Below are 17,106 nucleotides of genomic sequence, written 5' to 3'. Positions count from 1 at the left end.
GATGATGTTTCAGGCAAGAGATCCCTCATCAGGATTAGAAAGGAAGGTCCAAAAGCCAGAATAAGAAGGTGCTACCTTGTCTCCGCCCAAGATCATACCACATCGCCTGTGACCTGTTGGCACGAATGGTATGGGCTCCATCAGGGCATTGGATTGCGGAGTGTGAATGGGTGTGAGGTTTACCACTCAAACTGATGATCATTTTGTTCCTTTCATTTTGCGCATTTTCACCTTCACGGCAAGCAATGCAAATTGTGTAATCGGCGCCATGGGAATGGATCCTTTTAGGTGCACATCTCGGCAAAACACGGATCTCTGAAGCTCTTCTGAGGAAACGTGCAAATACCTTTTTAACGCAGCTGTATGTATGTAGCACCCTGGTTTTCTGACCTTTATTTGATCAATTTCATGAGTTTTCGTTGGAAAAGCTTTAGACTGTAGTGCTAGTGGTAACAATGTCTGAGTAACCCAAGTATTGTAAAGCCGAAAGTAAAAGCATCGAAGTCTAGTTAAATTGTGCTGTGTCACGAAAACAGCGCAGCTTTGCATCAACACAAAATTGTCACTTTCCTTTAATATCCTATTCATGCTTTGAACTGTGTTGGGTAAACCACTTTACACCATATCAATATGTGAATGTACTACAAAAGATGTTTATAAAGCTGGTCTTAAATTTCTGAAGATTGCATTGGAAAACAAGTTATTAAAACATGTCCGTACCATAAAACTACGCTTCAGTTACGCGTCAATGAAGCTTTATATTAAGGACGCAATGGTTTAATATCGTGGCTAAATCGCAAGAGCGTGACAACCTGTCCATTTAAGGTAACATTTTAATGCTGTAGGTTTTAGTTGTGCAACTTCACTACTGAACTTCTTAAGTCTACTTTTTCGGGTTGCCAGTCAGAACCGGAACAAGCTCGAATTCCAAACGAATGACGCAGACTCAGTATAACTGGATTCGAAAAATAGTAATCAGTTTGGGGAAACACAAAGTACTATTTGCAACTAACAATCCATTAGTATATAATCACAAATGTTACATTTTCGCATTGAAAAAAAACTTTTATTGTGGTTTGCATAATCTGTTTAATTATATGGTTAACTACCACCTATACAATTTCTTAGATTATTTTCACTTTTGGAGAATATTCAGAGACTTCAACGTTACTCAACACACACTCCTATAATTTTGAATTTCGAGATATTTTACAATTGTTTAGGACTGAGATTTCGATGTTGAAATTGTAAATCATAATTTGACATCGTAAACCGTAAATTATTTTGAAGATTTATTTGAACAATAGAACGAGTTTCCCAAACAGCGAAATGTTTTGACATTTCTGAACATCTGTGTCAGAGCTAGAGGGCGATAGTGGTTTTGTCAACATCTCATGTTCAGTGTAACAGTAATTTAATATGACCAAAAAAATCGAACAGATTTAAAGTTATTTTGACGCATCTTGCAACAAAAAAATGCACACGACAGATGAAGCTACAACAATGTTTGAGTGAATCATATAGTTCGTGGAAAATTAAAGAGTAACTTTTTAAATGGCTTAATAATTAAAAGGTTCGACGTTTTCTCTCAGCGAAACATGATATAAACTGTGCACAAATCACTCTTATCCCATAAAGTAAACAGAGATAGTTTGTTGAAAAAAAGTGAACTTAGAAAGCAGTTAGTCTCACCAAGTGCCCTTTGAATCAAAACTGTTGATTAAAGAGCATTGTCCACACTATATATGGTTGAATAAATGGATCTTCACAAAATGTAAACAAAATAAAGCAGACATTAAAATACTGCCAACTTTTGAATTTCAGTTAGAAGGTCTGTATAATCAATATTTTTTCATGAGTAATAAGCCTCCTCCTTCGCAACTCCTAGGAACTCTTGCCGACTCCGGAGGTTAATTGGTTACGAGACGGAGCTTGGGGATGCTGACTGGTGGGAGGTGACGTCAATCACAACGAGGAGATGGATTTTTCAAGCTCGCCTTCACGCTAACACGGGAAACGAAAAAGAACAGAAGCGGGTGGAGTACTGTCAGCTCTCAGCAGCAGAGCGGCCAATCAGCAAACTTCATCTATTTAACAACTGCAATTAAAACTATGCATCTATAAATTATTTGCAGATTTAATTTGGCATCACACCAGCTCATGGACACAGACTCCTTTTAAAGTAGTAAGTTGCGAAGAGTGTTGTATTTCAGTTGTGTTTTGACAGCTGGAGGTATGGAAGTCTCGCCTATCAGCATTACTGCTGGAGGACTTGGTTGAGAGTATAAAAATTACCTGCAAGTATTATCTCTATTTCTGATAATTTACGGACAAAATGGCGGAAAGTCGGAAGGAGAGTGGACTTATTATACCCGAGGTACTCGGGGATCCCGAAGCAGTTGGAAATTCCCACAAAGGTTGGGGCACTGTCGAAGAAGGTGTCTTGGAAAATGTTGGTGTAGTGACAAGCGGGAAGGATAGCAGGAGGAGAAGGGCACTTTCAGCGGCTGGAGATCGTTTCAGTCCTGGGGGATCACCGTCTTTCAAAGCAGCAGCAACAGATGTCGAAGCTTCCCTTATCGAGGCTGCCAAAACTACACCTCGTAGGAGCAGCATCATTAAGGTATGTCATTACCATACTAAGATCTCTCTCCCTATAAAGACATTTGCACCCCTGTCAACAATTAATATATCGTACTTGAAAATTAACTCGATGTCCTTTGATAACCGAAGCTGAAGATGCAAACGATATTGTATACAAATACATTTTCCCTGATGCACTTCGAAGCAGTTTCAGATCAATGAAATATTTTGTTGAAAGCACCTACCGATTGTACCTGAGCAGTGGGGCAAGTAACTCCTCTGGTACTGCTGGAAATAATTGCTTTCCCATTGACTGGGAAAAGTGAATAACTGCAATTTTATCGACAACAGTTCTTTAAAGTGCTTTGGCCAGATGCCATGTCACAGGTTTGAAACATTGAACCTTTTTGATGACTTAGTGAATTAGTGAAATGACACTAGATTATCCCTGCATATTTGCAATGTTACTGGGGAAGTTTCCCTTTTAACATAGCAAATATGTAGGGATAATCTAGTGTCTCTGCACAAATGCAACTATTCAATATAGCAATTTAAGTCCGAGTTACCTCCTGATTACCAGGAGTATGTTTTTTTTCCCTGGGTACCCAGTTTGTCTGTTCATGGCCGTTATAAAAGTGAAAAGGTTAACTAGACGCCATACAAGTCATTCTGAAGTTCTTGGATTTGCACTCTTAATTCAAAGACTTCACTTTGATCGACAGAATTGCTATGATGCTAACATTTTCTTATTTATATTTCATAACTTGGGTGTCTTTGTCTTATTATTTTGGTATATTAAAATATATTTAATTGATTTGGGTTTGTGTACCAACAGTATTTAAAATTTGCTTTTATGTTTGAAATGCCTCTAACAGTATGTGTCTTGGTTGTGTGATTCTCTACTACTTGAAACTGGTTTTGGTCTTCCTTTTCTGGGATATAATGTTAAAATTACTAGATTAGCTTTGTAATAATGTGCTAACACAACTTTAAAAGATCTTTCAGGTTAGTGTTAGAGAGAGATTGATTAAATGAGTGGTGATTGGAATATAATTGGAAGAAAGAACAAACAATGCAATTTAAATGGATAATAACCTCAGAAATCTACTATACAAAGGAATTTTGGGATCGTAGTAGACAGAAAAACACAGAAAGCTAGCAGGCAAATAGAATCTTAGGCCCTGTTTCTGTTGTTGGAATATAAACGTGCAGAAGGCTAATTGCATCTGTACAAAGCACTAGTGAGACCACATTATAGGGTGATGCAAAGTACTCTGCATCCACCCCCCCCCCCGCCATTATTGAAAGCTTGGACCTGTGGACAGCTGTGATAAGCCACTGTAACAGTGTCCTGGTGCTGACGTGATTGTAAATTTTCAAAGTAAATTTTATTATCAATATATATATATGTCACTATATGCAACCATGAGATTCATTTTCTTCTGGGCATACTCAGCAAATCTATAGAACAGTAACTATAACAATATCAATGAAAGGGCAATTAGAATGCAGAAGACAATAAACTGTGGAAATGCAAATACAAATTAAATGGCAATAAATTAGGTTAGATTATGATTAGATTATGAGGACACTCAGTCCTCATTTATTGTCATTTAGAAATGCATGCATTAAGAAATGATACAATGTTCCTCCAGAATGATATCACAAAATAAACAGGACAAACCAAAGACTAACACTGACAAGACCACATAATTATAACATATAGTTACAGCAGTGCAAAGCAATACCATAATTTAATAAAGAGCAGACCATGGGCACGGTAAAAAAAAGTCTCAAAGTTCCGATCGACTCCCGATAGTCCCGATAGCAGGCGGCAAAAAGGAGAAACTCTCCCTGCCATAAAACTCCAGGCTCCGACAACTGCTGATGCATTGGAAGCACCCGACCACAGCTGACTCTGCGTCCGTCCGAAAACTTTGAGCCTCCGACCAGCCCTCCAACACTGAGCACAGAGCAACATTTCTGCCGAGTGCTTTGACCCCACCCCGGCCGCCGAGCAACAAGCAAAGCCAAGGACTTGGGGCTTTGTCCTCTGGAGATTCTGGATCACACAGTAGCAGAGGCAGCGAAGAAGGCATTTCAGAAGTTTCTCCAGTTGTTCCTCCGTGCTCTCACGTCTGTCTCCATCTAATCAGGATTGTGCATGGCACCCTACTTGACAGATGACAGATATCATTCACTGGAGTGGCCGCTGCGCGCCGCATCACGCCGCTATCTTCTCCTCCTCCAAGAATATGAGATAATGAAATAACGAGAATATGAGATAATCAGTTAAAGAGTCTTTGAAAGTGAGATCATTGCTTGTGGGAACACTTCACTGATGGGGCAAGTGAAGTTATCTCCTTTTATTCAAGAGCCTGATGGTTGAGAGGTAGTAGCTATTCTTGAACCTGGTGGTGTGAGTCCTGAGGCTTTTGTACCTTCTAGCTGTTGGCAGCAGCAAGAAGAGAGCATGACCTGGGTGGTGGGGATCCCTGATGATGTATGCCGCTTTCCTACAAAGACATTTCATGTAGACATGCTCAATGGTTGGGAGGGCTTTACCCATGATATGCTGGGCCAAATCCATGACTTTTGTAGGATTTTCCGTTCAAAAGCATTGGTGTTTCCATACCAGGTTGTGATGTAGCCAGTCAATATACTCTCCACTACACATCTGTAGAAGTTTATCTAAGTTTTAGAAGTCATGTCGAATCTCTGCAAACCCCTAAGGAAGTCGAGGTGCCGCTGTGCTTTCTTCACAATTGTATTTGCGTGCTGGGTCCAGGACAGGTACTCTGAAATAGTAACACCCAGGAATTTAATAGATAGATGGAACATTACATAGAATAGTACAGCACAGTACAGGCCCTTTGGCCCACAATGTTGCTAACTCGCCATCTCTGATCCTCTGATGATGACTGGCTTATGAACTTCTGGTTTTCCTCTCCTGAAGTTTATAATCAGTTTCTTGGTCTTGCTGGCATTGAGTGAGAGGTTGTTATGACACCACTCAACCAGATTTTCAATTTCCCTCCTATATGCTGATTCATCACCACCTTTAATTCGGCCTATGACAGTGGTGCCATCATCTAATTTGAATGTGGCTTTGGAGCTGTGCTTAGGGACACGGTCGTAGGTATAAAGTGAGTAGAACAGGGGGCTAAGCTACAGCCTTGTGGTGCACCTGTGCTGATGGAGATCATGGAGGAGATGTTGTCTATCTCATATATCACTAATCACTACTGTAGAGTCTGATCTTGGAAAATGTGAGGTAATGCATTTTGGGAGGACAGATAAATTAAGGATATTACACAGTGAACAGGAGAATCCTAAGAAGTACTAAGAAACAGAGGGACTGTGATGCACATGTCCCCAGGATCCCAGAAGGCAGATAAGGTGGCTAAAAAGAGATGTGGGACACCTGCCTGTTTTAACCAAGACAGAGAATATAAAGGTAAGGTGGTTGTTAATTATTTGTTGGACCACACTTGGAGTTCTGTGCGGTTTTCTTTACCACAGTAAAGAATCAAGCGATTGCACTGAAGAGGCTTCAGAGGAGATTTATCAGGATGTTGTTAGGGATAGAACATTTCAGATGTGATCAAGGTCAGGAAGAATTGGGTTTGAATTCATTGAAAGAAAGAAAGCTGCAGGGAATACCTGATTGAGATATATAAAGTTATAAGGGGCATCGATAAGATGGGTAGGTTGAAAGCTTTCCCTTTGGTAGACGTGTCTTTTACAACAAGGCATAGGTTTAAAATAAGGGTAGGGGATTTAGAAGCCACTTAATGATTTTTTAAAATTCAAACTGTTTAAAATCTATAAATCTGCATTGCCTGTGGGTGGGATAGAGGCAGGTAGTGTAATAATATTTAAAAATATTTAGATGAATGCTTGAAACACCATGGTATAGTGCTGGAAATTGGTTAAGTAAAGGTGGGCACTTTGATAGCCAGCATGCAGACTCAATGAGCTGAAGTGTTTGTTATCTTATTTTATGAACCTCCTACCTTTTAATATTGCAAAGGAGACAGAAGATGTTAGAACAGGTGTGTAAAAGTTTAATCATAGAGACAGATTTTAAGGAACATTTTAAAAGAGAAGTATGTTGAGACTAGAAGTGATGGAGATAGAATTCAACAGCATATTTTTTAGATGACTAAAGGTATGTTATCAGTGATATGATGACAGAGTTGAGTGATGTAGATCTCAGATTCTTTTTAGGAGGGGGAAAAGAAACTGATTCCTGAAGTCCTGCTCCTGACAAAATGCTTTAAGTATATAGCTGATACACAGAGAAGAATCTGAAGAGATCATTGAAAACAACAGGGATCCTGAAGCCAATAGTGTTCCCACTGCAGTTCTAAAACTTGCTGAACTTCTGGCAAAATATTATAGTCACAGCTCTCAAACTAGGGAAATAAGATTATCCCAAATTACTGTAGAGCAGCGGTCCCCAACCACCGGGCTGCAAAGCATGTGCTACTGGGCCGCAAGGAAACGATATGATTTGGCGATATGAGTCAGCTTTCCTCATTCCCTGTCATGCCCACTGTGGAGCTTGAATGCACGCGGGGTCATTATGCACGCGTCATCCATGTCAGCGCAGGAAGGAGATCAACTCCTCGAGCTTGCAAATGACGATGGGCTGAGAAGTATGTTTGACATAACATCTCTGCCGGCATTCTGGATCAAATTCAAGGCTAAATATCCTGAGATAGCCACGAAAACACTGAAAACGTTGCTTCCATTTCCAACATCATATCTCTGCAATGAATGCAACGAAAACTAAATTGCGGAATAGACTGGACATAAGGAACCCCCTTAGAGTATCGCTGTCTCCCATCACCCCTCGATGGGACCGTTTTGTTGCTGGGAAACAAGCCCAGGGCTCCCACTGATTCAGCGATGTTGGTGTGTTGCAATGATTTTATATGTTCATACGGGGAAAATATGTGCAGTGTGTTTAATATCCAAATGTTACTTAAAAAGTTATGATGCTATTGACTTATAAGTGACTTAAATAACCATATAGCAAATACAGCATGGAAACAGGCCATCTCTGCCCTTCTAGTCCGTGCTGAACGCTACTCTCACCTAATCCCACCAACCCGCACTCAGGCCATAACCCTCCATGCCTTTCCTGTCCATATACCTATCCAATTTTTCTTTATATGATAATATCGAACCTGCCTCTACCACTTCTACTGGAAGTTCGTTCAACACCTACTTCAAACTCCCCTGTCCTCCCCTGATAATTGACTTATCACTATATTCATGCGAGGAAAATATGGGCTGTGCGTTTAATATTAAATTCGTTAGATAAACCCTTTTAGAAAGTAAATTGAGTGTATTAGCCACTTAGCACCTATATTCCGGTCGTGATTAACACTCCCCGCCACCGAACAGAATCGCCAAAACGATTTATAGAAAAAAATCGGCACGTGCACACAGGTGCCTGTGCAAGGCTTCATGGTCATGGTAGTCTTTCTCGGGGTAAACACAATGTATTTGACTGCTACTCTTCTCTGTTGGCAACCCTCCCCTCCCTCCCCCCCACCACCCCCCCCCCCAGTCAGCCAGTCCACAAGAATATTGTCAATAATAAACCAGTCCGTAGTGCACAAAAGGTTGGGTACCCCTGCTGTAGAGATGTTGCAACAATGGCCATATGCAAGAAAGGACAAATCTAATTGTGTTAATGATGGAGGGGTGTGCCACAAAGGGAAAGTAATCACAATAGTCCGCCTCAGTCGCCTTCTCCCAGTTGCTGAAGAGCTACTCCCCAAGTAATTGGGAGGATTTCATCCATTAAAATGTACAACATATAAAAGTGATCAATGCCGCATGTTAACTTAAAAAATAGTCAAAAGACTGCATCTTATCACTATACATAGCCATATTAAACTTTATAAAACCTTCCAATTTTTGTCAACCAGAAGGAGTGGAGGCATTCTTTTCAAATTTGGTTGACCTTAGAAATACAATACATCTCCATTCTAGACTTAGTGCATGATGATAAACAAGGCATGATTTTAATACATCCACCACAGAGCCAATCCCGGTACAGGTCAGGGTCAAGCAAAGCTGCATCATTGTTTTTACTCTCTGCTCAGTCTTTCTTGATGCAATATTGTACTTCTTTCCAGCAAGTTTCCTACTGGAGGAAAGATAGCAGCATGTGGTGCTCCTGTCTTAGTTCTGATCCCCGAAACCTGGAACATATGGAAGTGAAGTGTCATCTATTCTATCTGCCCAGGGCATTTTCTGCCTTTGTCCTTGTGTGTGACACACACACACACACACACACACACACACACACACACACACACACACACAGACACACACACCCTTGTCATTCTGCTGTTGCACTGAGTGTACACACTTCAATGTCTTCCCCGGTATGTTCTCATAAATGGTTCTAAACTGAGCTGATGCCCTCGGATTTGCTTTATGATGCCTTTTCTGCCGTATACGGCAGAATATTCCATTTCTTTAGTAATGGGGATGTGTATATTGCGTCTGTATACTGTAGTTATAGTAGAAATATCTGTTTATTTTGTAATATGATTGTAACTATAATGTGGGGTGCATCATATTCTAATTCATGTGTAGTCTTAAGTTATCTTTGAGTAATTAAAGATGGTATGCCCTGGTTTCTAATAAATGGGGGTTCGTCGCTCTCAGAAGGGGGGGAGAGAGAGGGGGAGGGGTGTGGAGAGAGAGAGATGGAAGCTACCAGGAGTTCACACTCGACAAGAATATGGAGGTATTATTGTGTTTTCTGGTAGATGTTTTTTTGTAAATATTGTTAGTTTTTCTCTGCTTTTTTCTCTAATTTTTGTAAGCTTAAATTTTGATGCACCTAATAAACACCCTTGCACTGAAGTGCTAAATAACTCCAGCCATTTTTTTTTCCCTTCGGTCATAACCCACATTTTAACATTGCATTCCACCAATGCAAACATCAAGCTGGCACTGGCAATTTGAACACCATGATCAACAATCATAAGACAGTGCACTTTGATGCCATCCTGATCATTACAGTGGACTTCAACCAGATTATCTCAAAGAAGTCTCCGACATACTACCACTAACATGTCACCTGTGGAACCAGAGCAGCCAACTCATTTGATCATTGTTACACCACCAACAAGAATGTTTACTGTGCCATCCCATACCTGCACTTGGGTAAGTCTGACTGCCTGGCTTCACTTCTACTCCCAGCATATGCAGGATCACAGTGGTGAAGACTGTGAAGATGTGGTCAAGAGAAATGGAGAAGCACTAGTAGGACTGCCTTGAATCAGTGGACTGGACCATATTAGTGATTCATCTTCAGATCTGCATATGTTTCAGTCATCATCAATTTCATCAAGACGTATGAATGAATGCTGAACATACCAAACTAAAAGCCCTAGATTAATCAGGAGATTCATAGCCTGCCGAAGGCTACATCTGTGGTGCTCAAAACCAGTGATCCAGAATCCTACAAGAAGGCCACCGTGATAGTGAAAAATTAATTCCAAGTGAATTTAGAGACACAATTGGATGCACGACCGCTATGGCAGAGTTTGTATGCCTTTACTTCCTATACGGTGAAACCTAACAGCATAAATGGCAGACAACACACAAAATGCTGGAGGAACTCAGCGTCTATGGAAAGGAGTAAACAGTCGATATTTTGGGCCAGGGTCCTTCATCTGGACTGGGGGAAAAGATGAGAAATTAGAGCAAAAAGGTGGGGGAAGGGGAGGAAGAAGTACAAGATGGTAGGTGAAACCGTGAGAGGGGGAGAGATAAAGTAAAGAGCTGGGAAGCTGATCGGTGAAAGAGATAAAGGGCTGTGGAAGGGGGAATCTGATAGGAGATGGTAGAAGACCATGGGGGAAAAAGGGAAGGGGGAGGAGCATCAGAGGAAAGTGATGGGCAGGTAAGGAGATAAGGTGAAAGAGTGAAACGAGAATGATGAAGAGGAGTGGGTAGCAATTACCGGAAATTCAAGAAATTGATGTTCATGCTATCACGTTGGAGGCTACACAGATGGAGTATAAGGTGTTGCTCTTCCAACCTGGGTGTGGTCTCATCACGGCAGTAGAAGAAGTTGCGGTCTGACATGTCAGAATGGGAAGTAGAATTGAAGTACATGGCCACTGGGCGATCCTGCTTTTTCTGGGGGATGGAGTATAGGTATTCAGCAAAGCAGTCTCTCCATCTACATTGGATCCTGTCGATGTACAGTAGGTGACACCAGGAGCATCGGATTCAGGTGATAACCCCCAACAGATTCACAGGTGAAGTGCTGCCTCACCTGCAAGGACTGTTTGATGCCCTGAATGGTAGTGAGGGAGGAAGTGTAGGGGCAGGTATGGCACTTGTTCTGCTTGTAAGGATAAGTACCAGGGGGAAGATTAGTGGGGATGGTTGAATGGACAAGGGAGTCGCGTAGGGAGCAATTCCTGTGAAAAGTGGAGGGGAGGGAAAGATGGGCTTGGTGGTGGGATCCCATTGGAGGTGGTAGAAGTTGCAGAGAATTATGTGCTGGAGACAGAGACTACTGGGGAGGTAGATGTGGACAAGAGGACCCTTATCCCTGGTAGGAGGATAGGATGAGGGCAGACATGCGTGAAATGGAAGAGATGTGGGTGAGTGCAGCATTGGTGGTGGATGAAGGACAGCCCCTTTTTTTGAAGAAGGAGGACATCTCATTAGTTCTGGAACGAAAAGCCTCATCCTGAGAGTAAATGCGGTGGAGATGGAGGAATTGAGGGAAGGGGATGGCATTTTTACAAGTGACAGGGTGGCTAGAGGTATAGTCCAGGTAGCTGTGGGAATCAGCGGGTTTATAAAATATATCAGTAGATAAACTGTCTCCTAAGGTAGAGATGGAGAGATTTAGAAAGAAGAGGAAGGTATCAGAAATAGACCAGGTAAATTTGAGGGCATGGTGGAAGTTGGAGGCAAAGTTGATGAAGTCAATGAACTTGGCATGGATGCAGGAAGTGGCTCTGATGCAGTCATCAATGTAACGTAAAAAAAATTGGCGGGTGATACTGGTCTAGGCTTTGAACATAGACTATTCCATGTAGCCAACAAAAATGCAGGCATAGCTGAGACCCATGTGAGTGCCCATGGTTGCACTTTTGGTTTGGAGGAGGTGGGGGAAGCTGAAGGAGAAATTATTGAGTGTGAAAACCAGTTCTGCCAGATGGAAAAAAGTGGTGTTGGAGGGGAACAGTTTGGGTTTGTTATCCAGAAAGAAGCAGAGAGCTTTCGGGCCCTCCTGATAGATGATCACAGGGTCCGGTGACCTTGTGATCTCTGTCTTGGAAGCCGACATGAGAACATTCTTCAAGAGGGTAAACCCTTTCAAGGCTTCAGGCTTACAAGGATTTACCTCTTACCTTTGAGCCTCTGTTATGTTAACTAGATTTTCACATGCTTTGTCTTTCTTCAAATCTGTATTAAAAAATATGACTGTCGGCTGGTCAACTACTGTTGGCTGGTCAACTTAAAGCAACTATGGCTAGAAGGCAGATTTTGAAAATACTAAGAACTGACAGAACTGAAACATCAGACTGTCAGGAAATTAATAAGGTATTTCTGGATTTTTACTCTAACCTTTATAAATCTGATTTTCCAGACAATACTACTGTTAGGAATAGATTCTTGCAAAGATTGAATATACCCAAAATTTCTATTCAAGATATGAATACATTAGACACGCCTATTAAACGAGAGGAAATAGCAAGGGCTATATCCTCTTTTCAATTAGGTAAAGCTCCGGGACCAGACGGGTTTACAGTAGAATTTTTTAAGACTTTTACTGAAATACTTACACCTCATTTATGGCAATTTTTCACTGATTCTATATCCTCTGGGACCCTTCCGAAAACTTTTTATGAGGCATCAATTTCATTAATTCCCAAAAAAGAATATTTATCTGAATGTACCTCTTACAGACCAATTTTCTTATTAAATGTGGATTCTAAAACTCTTTCTAAGATATTGGCTAACAGGCTTGAGAATATTTTACTTAAGGTTATTTCTAAGGATCAAACTGGATTTATTAAGAATAGATATTCATTTTTAATATTCGGAGATTATTGAACATTATTCATTCCTCTCCATCTAAAGAATCCAAATATGTTGTTTCCCTTGATGCAGAGAAAGCCTCTGATAGGGTAGAGTGGTCTTATTTATTTGAAGTTTTAGAAAGATTTAATTTTGGTCCAGGTTTTATTTCCCGGATTAAGCTGATCTATCAAGCTCCTATGGCGGCAGTTATAACTAACAATAAAAAATCTCCTTATTTTAGGCTATATAGAGGTACCCGGCAGGGTTGTCCTCTTAGTCTGCTGTTATTTAACCTGGCTTTAGAACCTCTTGCTATTGCTCTTCAGGACTCCAACAATGTTCAAGGTATTAAGAGAGGAGATAAAGTGCATAAGGTTTTGTTGTATGCAGATGACTTGTTAGTTTATATTTCTGATCCTAAGAAATCTATTCCTTCTATGTTATCTATATTTTCTGAATTTAGTAGTTTTTTTGGATATAAATTAAATTTACACAAAAGTCAGTTTTTCCTATTAAGAACTACTTGGATTAATATGATCAAATTCCTTTTAGCATTGCTAAAAATAACTTTACTTATCTTGGTATTAAAATTACTAAAAGTTTTAAGGATCTGTATAAATATAACTTCCTTCCATTAATTGAACACATGCAACAAATACTTTCTAAATGGTCTCCTATGACATTATCATTAATTGGTCGGATTAATGCTATTAAAATGATAGTTCTACTGAAGTTCTTGTATGTATTTCAAGCAATCCCTTCCTTTGTTCCTAAACTGTTTTTTGATAGAATAGACTCTAAAATTTTATCTTGTATTTGGAATAATAAAAATCCTAGATTGAGTAAACCTCTATTGCAGAAATTAAAAAAGCATGGTTTGCCAAATTTTAGAATGTATTACTGGGCAATTGATATTCGATATATTTCGTTTTGGATTCATTATTCAGACATACATGACTGTCCTCTATGGGTGGATTTGGAGAAAAACTTGGTGAAGGGGTATTCTTTGGCCTCTTTACTGGGAGCTCCTCTTCCTTTTTTGCTTTCTGAGATTGGTAGTCGAGACCTCAATCCCATTATTAAACATACATTAAGAATTTGGACGCAAACAACAGGAATTCTGCAGATGCTGGAAATTCAAGCAACACACATAAAAGTTGCTGGTGAACGCAGCAGGCCAGGCAGCATCTCAAGGAAGAGGTGCTGTATTAAGAGGTTATGTATTAAGAATTTGGTTTCAGTTTCGTAGATTTTTTGAGTTTAATAACTTTGTTCTTTCTAGTAAAATCTATCTTGATTATTTTTTAAACCATCAATTTCCGATCAGACCTTTTTACTTTGGAAAACCAAAGGAATAATAACTTTTTTAGATCTGTTTATGGAGGATTGTTCAGTGAAAGAGTTGGTGGACAAATATGACTTACATAATGCACGCTTTTTTAGATATTTACAAATTAGGAGTTTTTTATGTAGTTTACATCCAAATTTTCCCTCTGCTTATCCACCCAATATGATAGATACCCTTTTTCAGATTAAACCATTTCAAAAAGGACTGATAGCTATAATTTATAAATGGTTATTGAATTTGCAAAAGGTATCTAACAATAAAATTAAAGGTGCGTGGGAATTAGAATTTCAAGAGTCACTTTCAGATAATCAATGGGATAAAATTTTTTGTTTGGGAAATACTTCATCTATTTGTCCCCATCATTCTTTGATACAGTTCAAGGCACATATGTCAAAGGATAAATTAGCCCTTATTTTTCCTAATATTAATCCTATTTGCGACAGATGTAATATTGTGGTGGCTACTTTAACTCGTATGTTTTGGTCTTGTATCAAGGTAGATAATTTTTGGAAAGATGTCTTCAAAACTTTATCAAACGTCTTGAATTTGGACCTACAACCGAATTTATTTATTTACAGCAATTTTTGGAATAATTCCACCGGAAGCAGGATATATTCCTGTTCCTGCTCAACGGATGATAGCTTTTACACTTTATTGGCTAGGAGAGCCATTTTGCTTAAATGAAATGATTCTAATCCACCTACTGTTTTTTATTGGCTTTCCTCCATTATGTCCTGTCTAAGTTTAGAGAAAATAAGAAGTCGGACGTTTGATACATCCTTTAAATTTGAAGAAACCTGGCGACCTTTTATTCAATATTTTCATGTAGTTTGATTTATTGCTCTTCCAGTTACTTTCTCGAAACTTTGGATTTGATCAGAAAGTTCCTCTTTCTTGCTTTTACTCTCAGTATGGGCTGCCCAGTTGCCCCCATTTTTTTTTAACCTTTTTTTTGTTTATAGAGAATAGTGGGTTTTATATAAATTATATATATAAAATAAAAGTTTCTTTATCTTTTTTCTTTCTATGAAATGATAAGAGGAGAATTGATTGTCTTATTTTTTATTATATTATTAGATTAACACTGTATAATCTTGATAATGTTTATTTTTACCTTTTATACTGTTATCGCTATAGATATTTGAGATAATTTACCTCTTGTTTGCATATATGTACTTTTAAAAAAATTAATAAAAAGATTGATAAAGAAAGAAAAAAATCTGGAGCCTCAAGACTCATACTCCCGGGTTCAGGAACAGTTCTTGCCTTTCAACCATTGGGCTGTCCTTAACCAGAGGAGATAACCTCATTCAACTTTACTCACTCCAACACTGAACTGAACACAATCTATGGACTCACTTTCAAGGATGCTTCATCTCATATTTTCTATTTATTGCTCATTTATTATTAATATTCTTTTTCTTTTTGTATTTGCACATTTTGTTCTTCTTCTGCAGATTAGTTGTTTGTTCATCTTGTGTGCAGACTTTCATTGATTTTATTGTGTTTCTTTGTATTGACTGTGAATGTACTTTGATAATAAATTTACTTTGTACACTCTTCCACACCCCTTGGGTATCACGTACACTGTGTCTGCCATCTTCAGATAACATCACAGCATGGTTCCTTCAGAAGCAATTTTTGTGCCTGTAATTTCTGCCACTCAGCCAGTGCATAGGTTAGCTTCACTTTCCAAATTTCTTCTAATTTGTTCACCAATCTGACTTGAAAATATATTGTCCTTGACTTTTGCTGGATCTATACCTTAGAATTCATCACCTAACAGCTCAGTGATTAGAATAATTCAAGGAAACAGCTTATTTACATATTCAAGGATGGAAGGATGTCTGATTATTTTCTTTCTGGTACATATGATTTTTAAAGTCAGGTTTGTGTAATGAAGGTAACTGCAGGGTACAAAAGGAAAATCTTGAGTATTAACTAAGAAATTTAATAGATTTTTAATAGAAGAGATTATGTTGCATTGCTGTGTTAAATGGAGTTTTCCTCCACTTTTATGTGTTGATAATGAATAAACTTTAATCTTTCATAAACAGTGGTATGGACAGGGAGGTATTATCTTGAATAACTAACAGTATTGCAGTAACATTTATTGTATTAGAGGTAACCTTGGCTTAATCAAATAATCTGAGTGAAAAATTATATCTAATTTCTCAAGTCCTTTTTCTTGGTAAGCACAATAGTTATTTGAAAAATGATTCTGATGAAATTCTTTTGATCACAAAGTAATGTATTTGTAATCTCTTGCACAAATGTGCTGAGAATTGACTGCCTTCAGAATCAATAATTTATTGAACAAGAATCCTATTGTGTTGGCACTTATCAGCATGGTATTCCATTTACTTTGGCCTGTTATATTTGAAATTTGGAAGCAGGAAGTAGGCACAGTATGAATACAAGTCCATCGTTATTGAACCTAGCTGAGTTCCTGATTTAAATGTATTATTAGATCTACAACTTAACTGATTACTGTAGTTCCTGATCCTTAAAGATTCTAAAGTAGGGTTATAATGCTAAAGAGCAGTTGAGTCTGGCAGAGCATTGGCTAACAGGACAGTGAAAATTTAAATGAAACTGTGGCAAAGAGTTTTATGCTTGTGTAAATTGGAACTGAAATTGGTTTATTATTATCTTAATTTCCCCAGCTTTATTCTTAAACTGTGTATTGTTCTAAATACTACAGCAACACAATATTCTCACTGTATATATTCTATCAAACCTGCTGATCCCGCCCCAAGTTGCTTCAATGACAACACACCTCCTGAACTCCAAAGGAGAAGAAAGGAGGCAAGTCCTCCTGTTCCTTCCCATTTTGCTAAGTGAGTCCTAGTAGTGTTAGCTGATGAGGCCTACATGAAGAGAGGAACTCTTTGTGATGGGGTTAGGTGGATGGCCTGGAGTCTAAATGGGGCAAAAGTAACATGGCTAGATGAAAGAGATAGTTGAGCTAACTTTCAGGAATGACATAGCCGAGGAAGAGGTATCACAATCTCAGCGGATATGAGATGATTAAGCATTCACCCTAATGCCTGACATGTACTGTATTGCCTTTAGCTACAATCTTTACCTGC

At 39.0% G+C, this 17,106-nt stretch overlaps 1 protein-coding gene across 2 annotated transcripts in view; it reads left to right on the top strand.

The window, feature by feature from the left end:
* Window positions 1-206: 206 nt before the first annotated feature.
* The window catches only part of plcl1 (phospholipase C like 1), a 320,055-nt gene continuing 303,155 nt past the window's right edge, over window positions 207-17,106 (top strand). The window contains exons 1-2 of one of the 2 annotated variants that reach the window (XM_063051927.1): window positions 207-361; window positions 1,889-2,623. In XM_063051927.1, coding sequence (XP_062907997.1) covers window positions 2,336-2,623 — 288 coding nt within the window. In that variant the 5' untranslated portion in view covers window positions 207-361; window positions 1,889-2,335. Of the gene's footprint in view, window positions 366-1,888; window positions 2,624-17,106 lie in introns of both variants that reach the window. The other variant, XM_063051928.1, reaches the window with a different exon arrangement.

The sequence above is a fragment of the Mobula hypostoma genome, chromosome 6, assembly GCF_963921235.1.
Source record: "Mobula hypostoma chromosome 6, sMobHyp1.1, whole genome shotgun sequence".
Lineage (NCBI taxonomy): Eukaryota > Metazoa > Chordata > Chondrichthyes > Myliobatiformes > Myliobatidae > Mobula > Mobula hypostoma.
The sequence above is the reverse complement of the archived record's forward strand: the minus strand, read 5'-3'. Positions and strand labels throughout refer to the sequence as shown.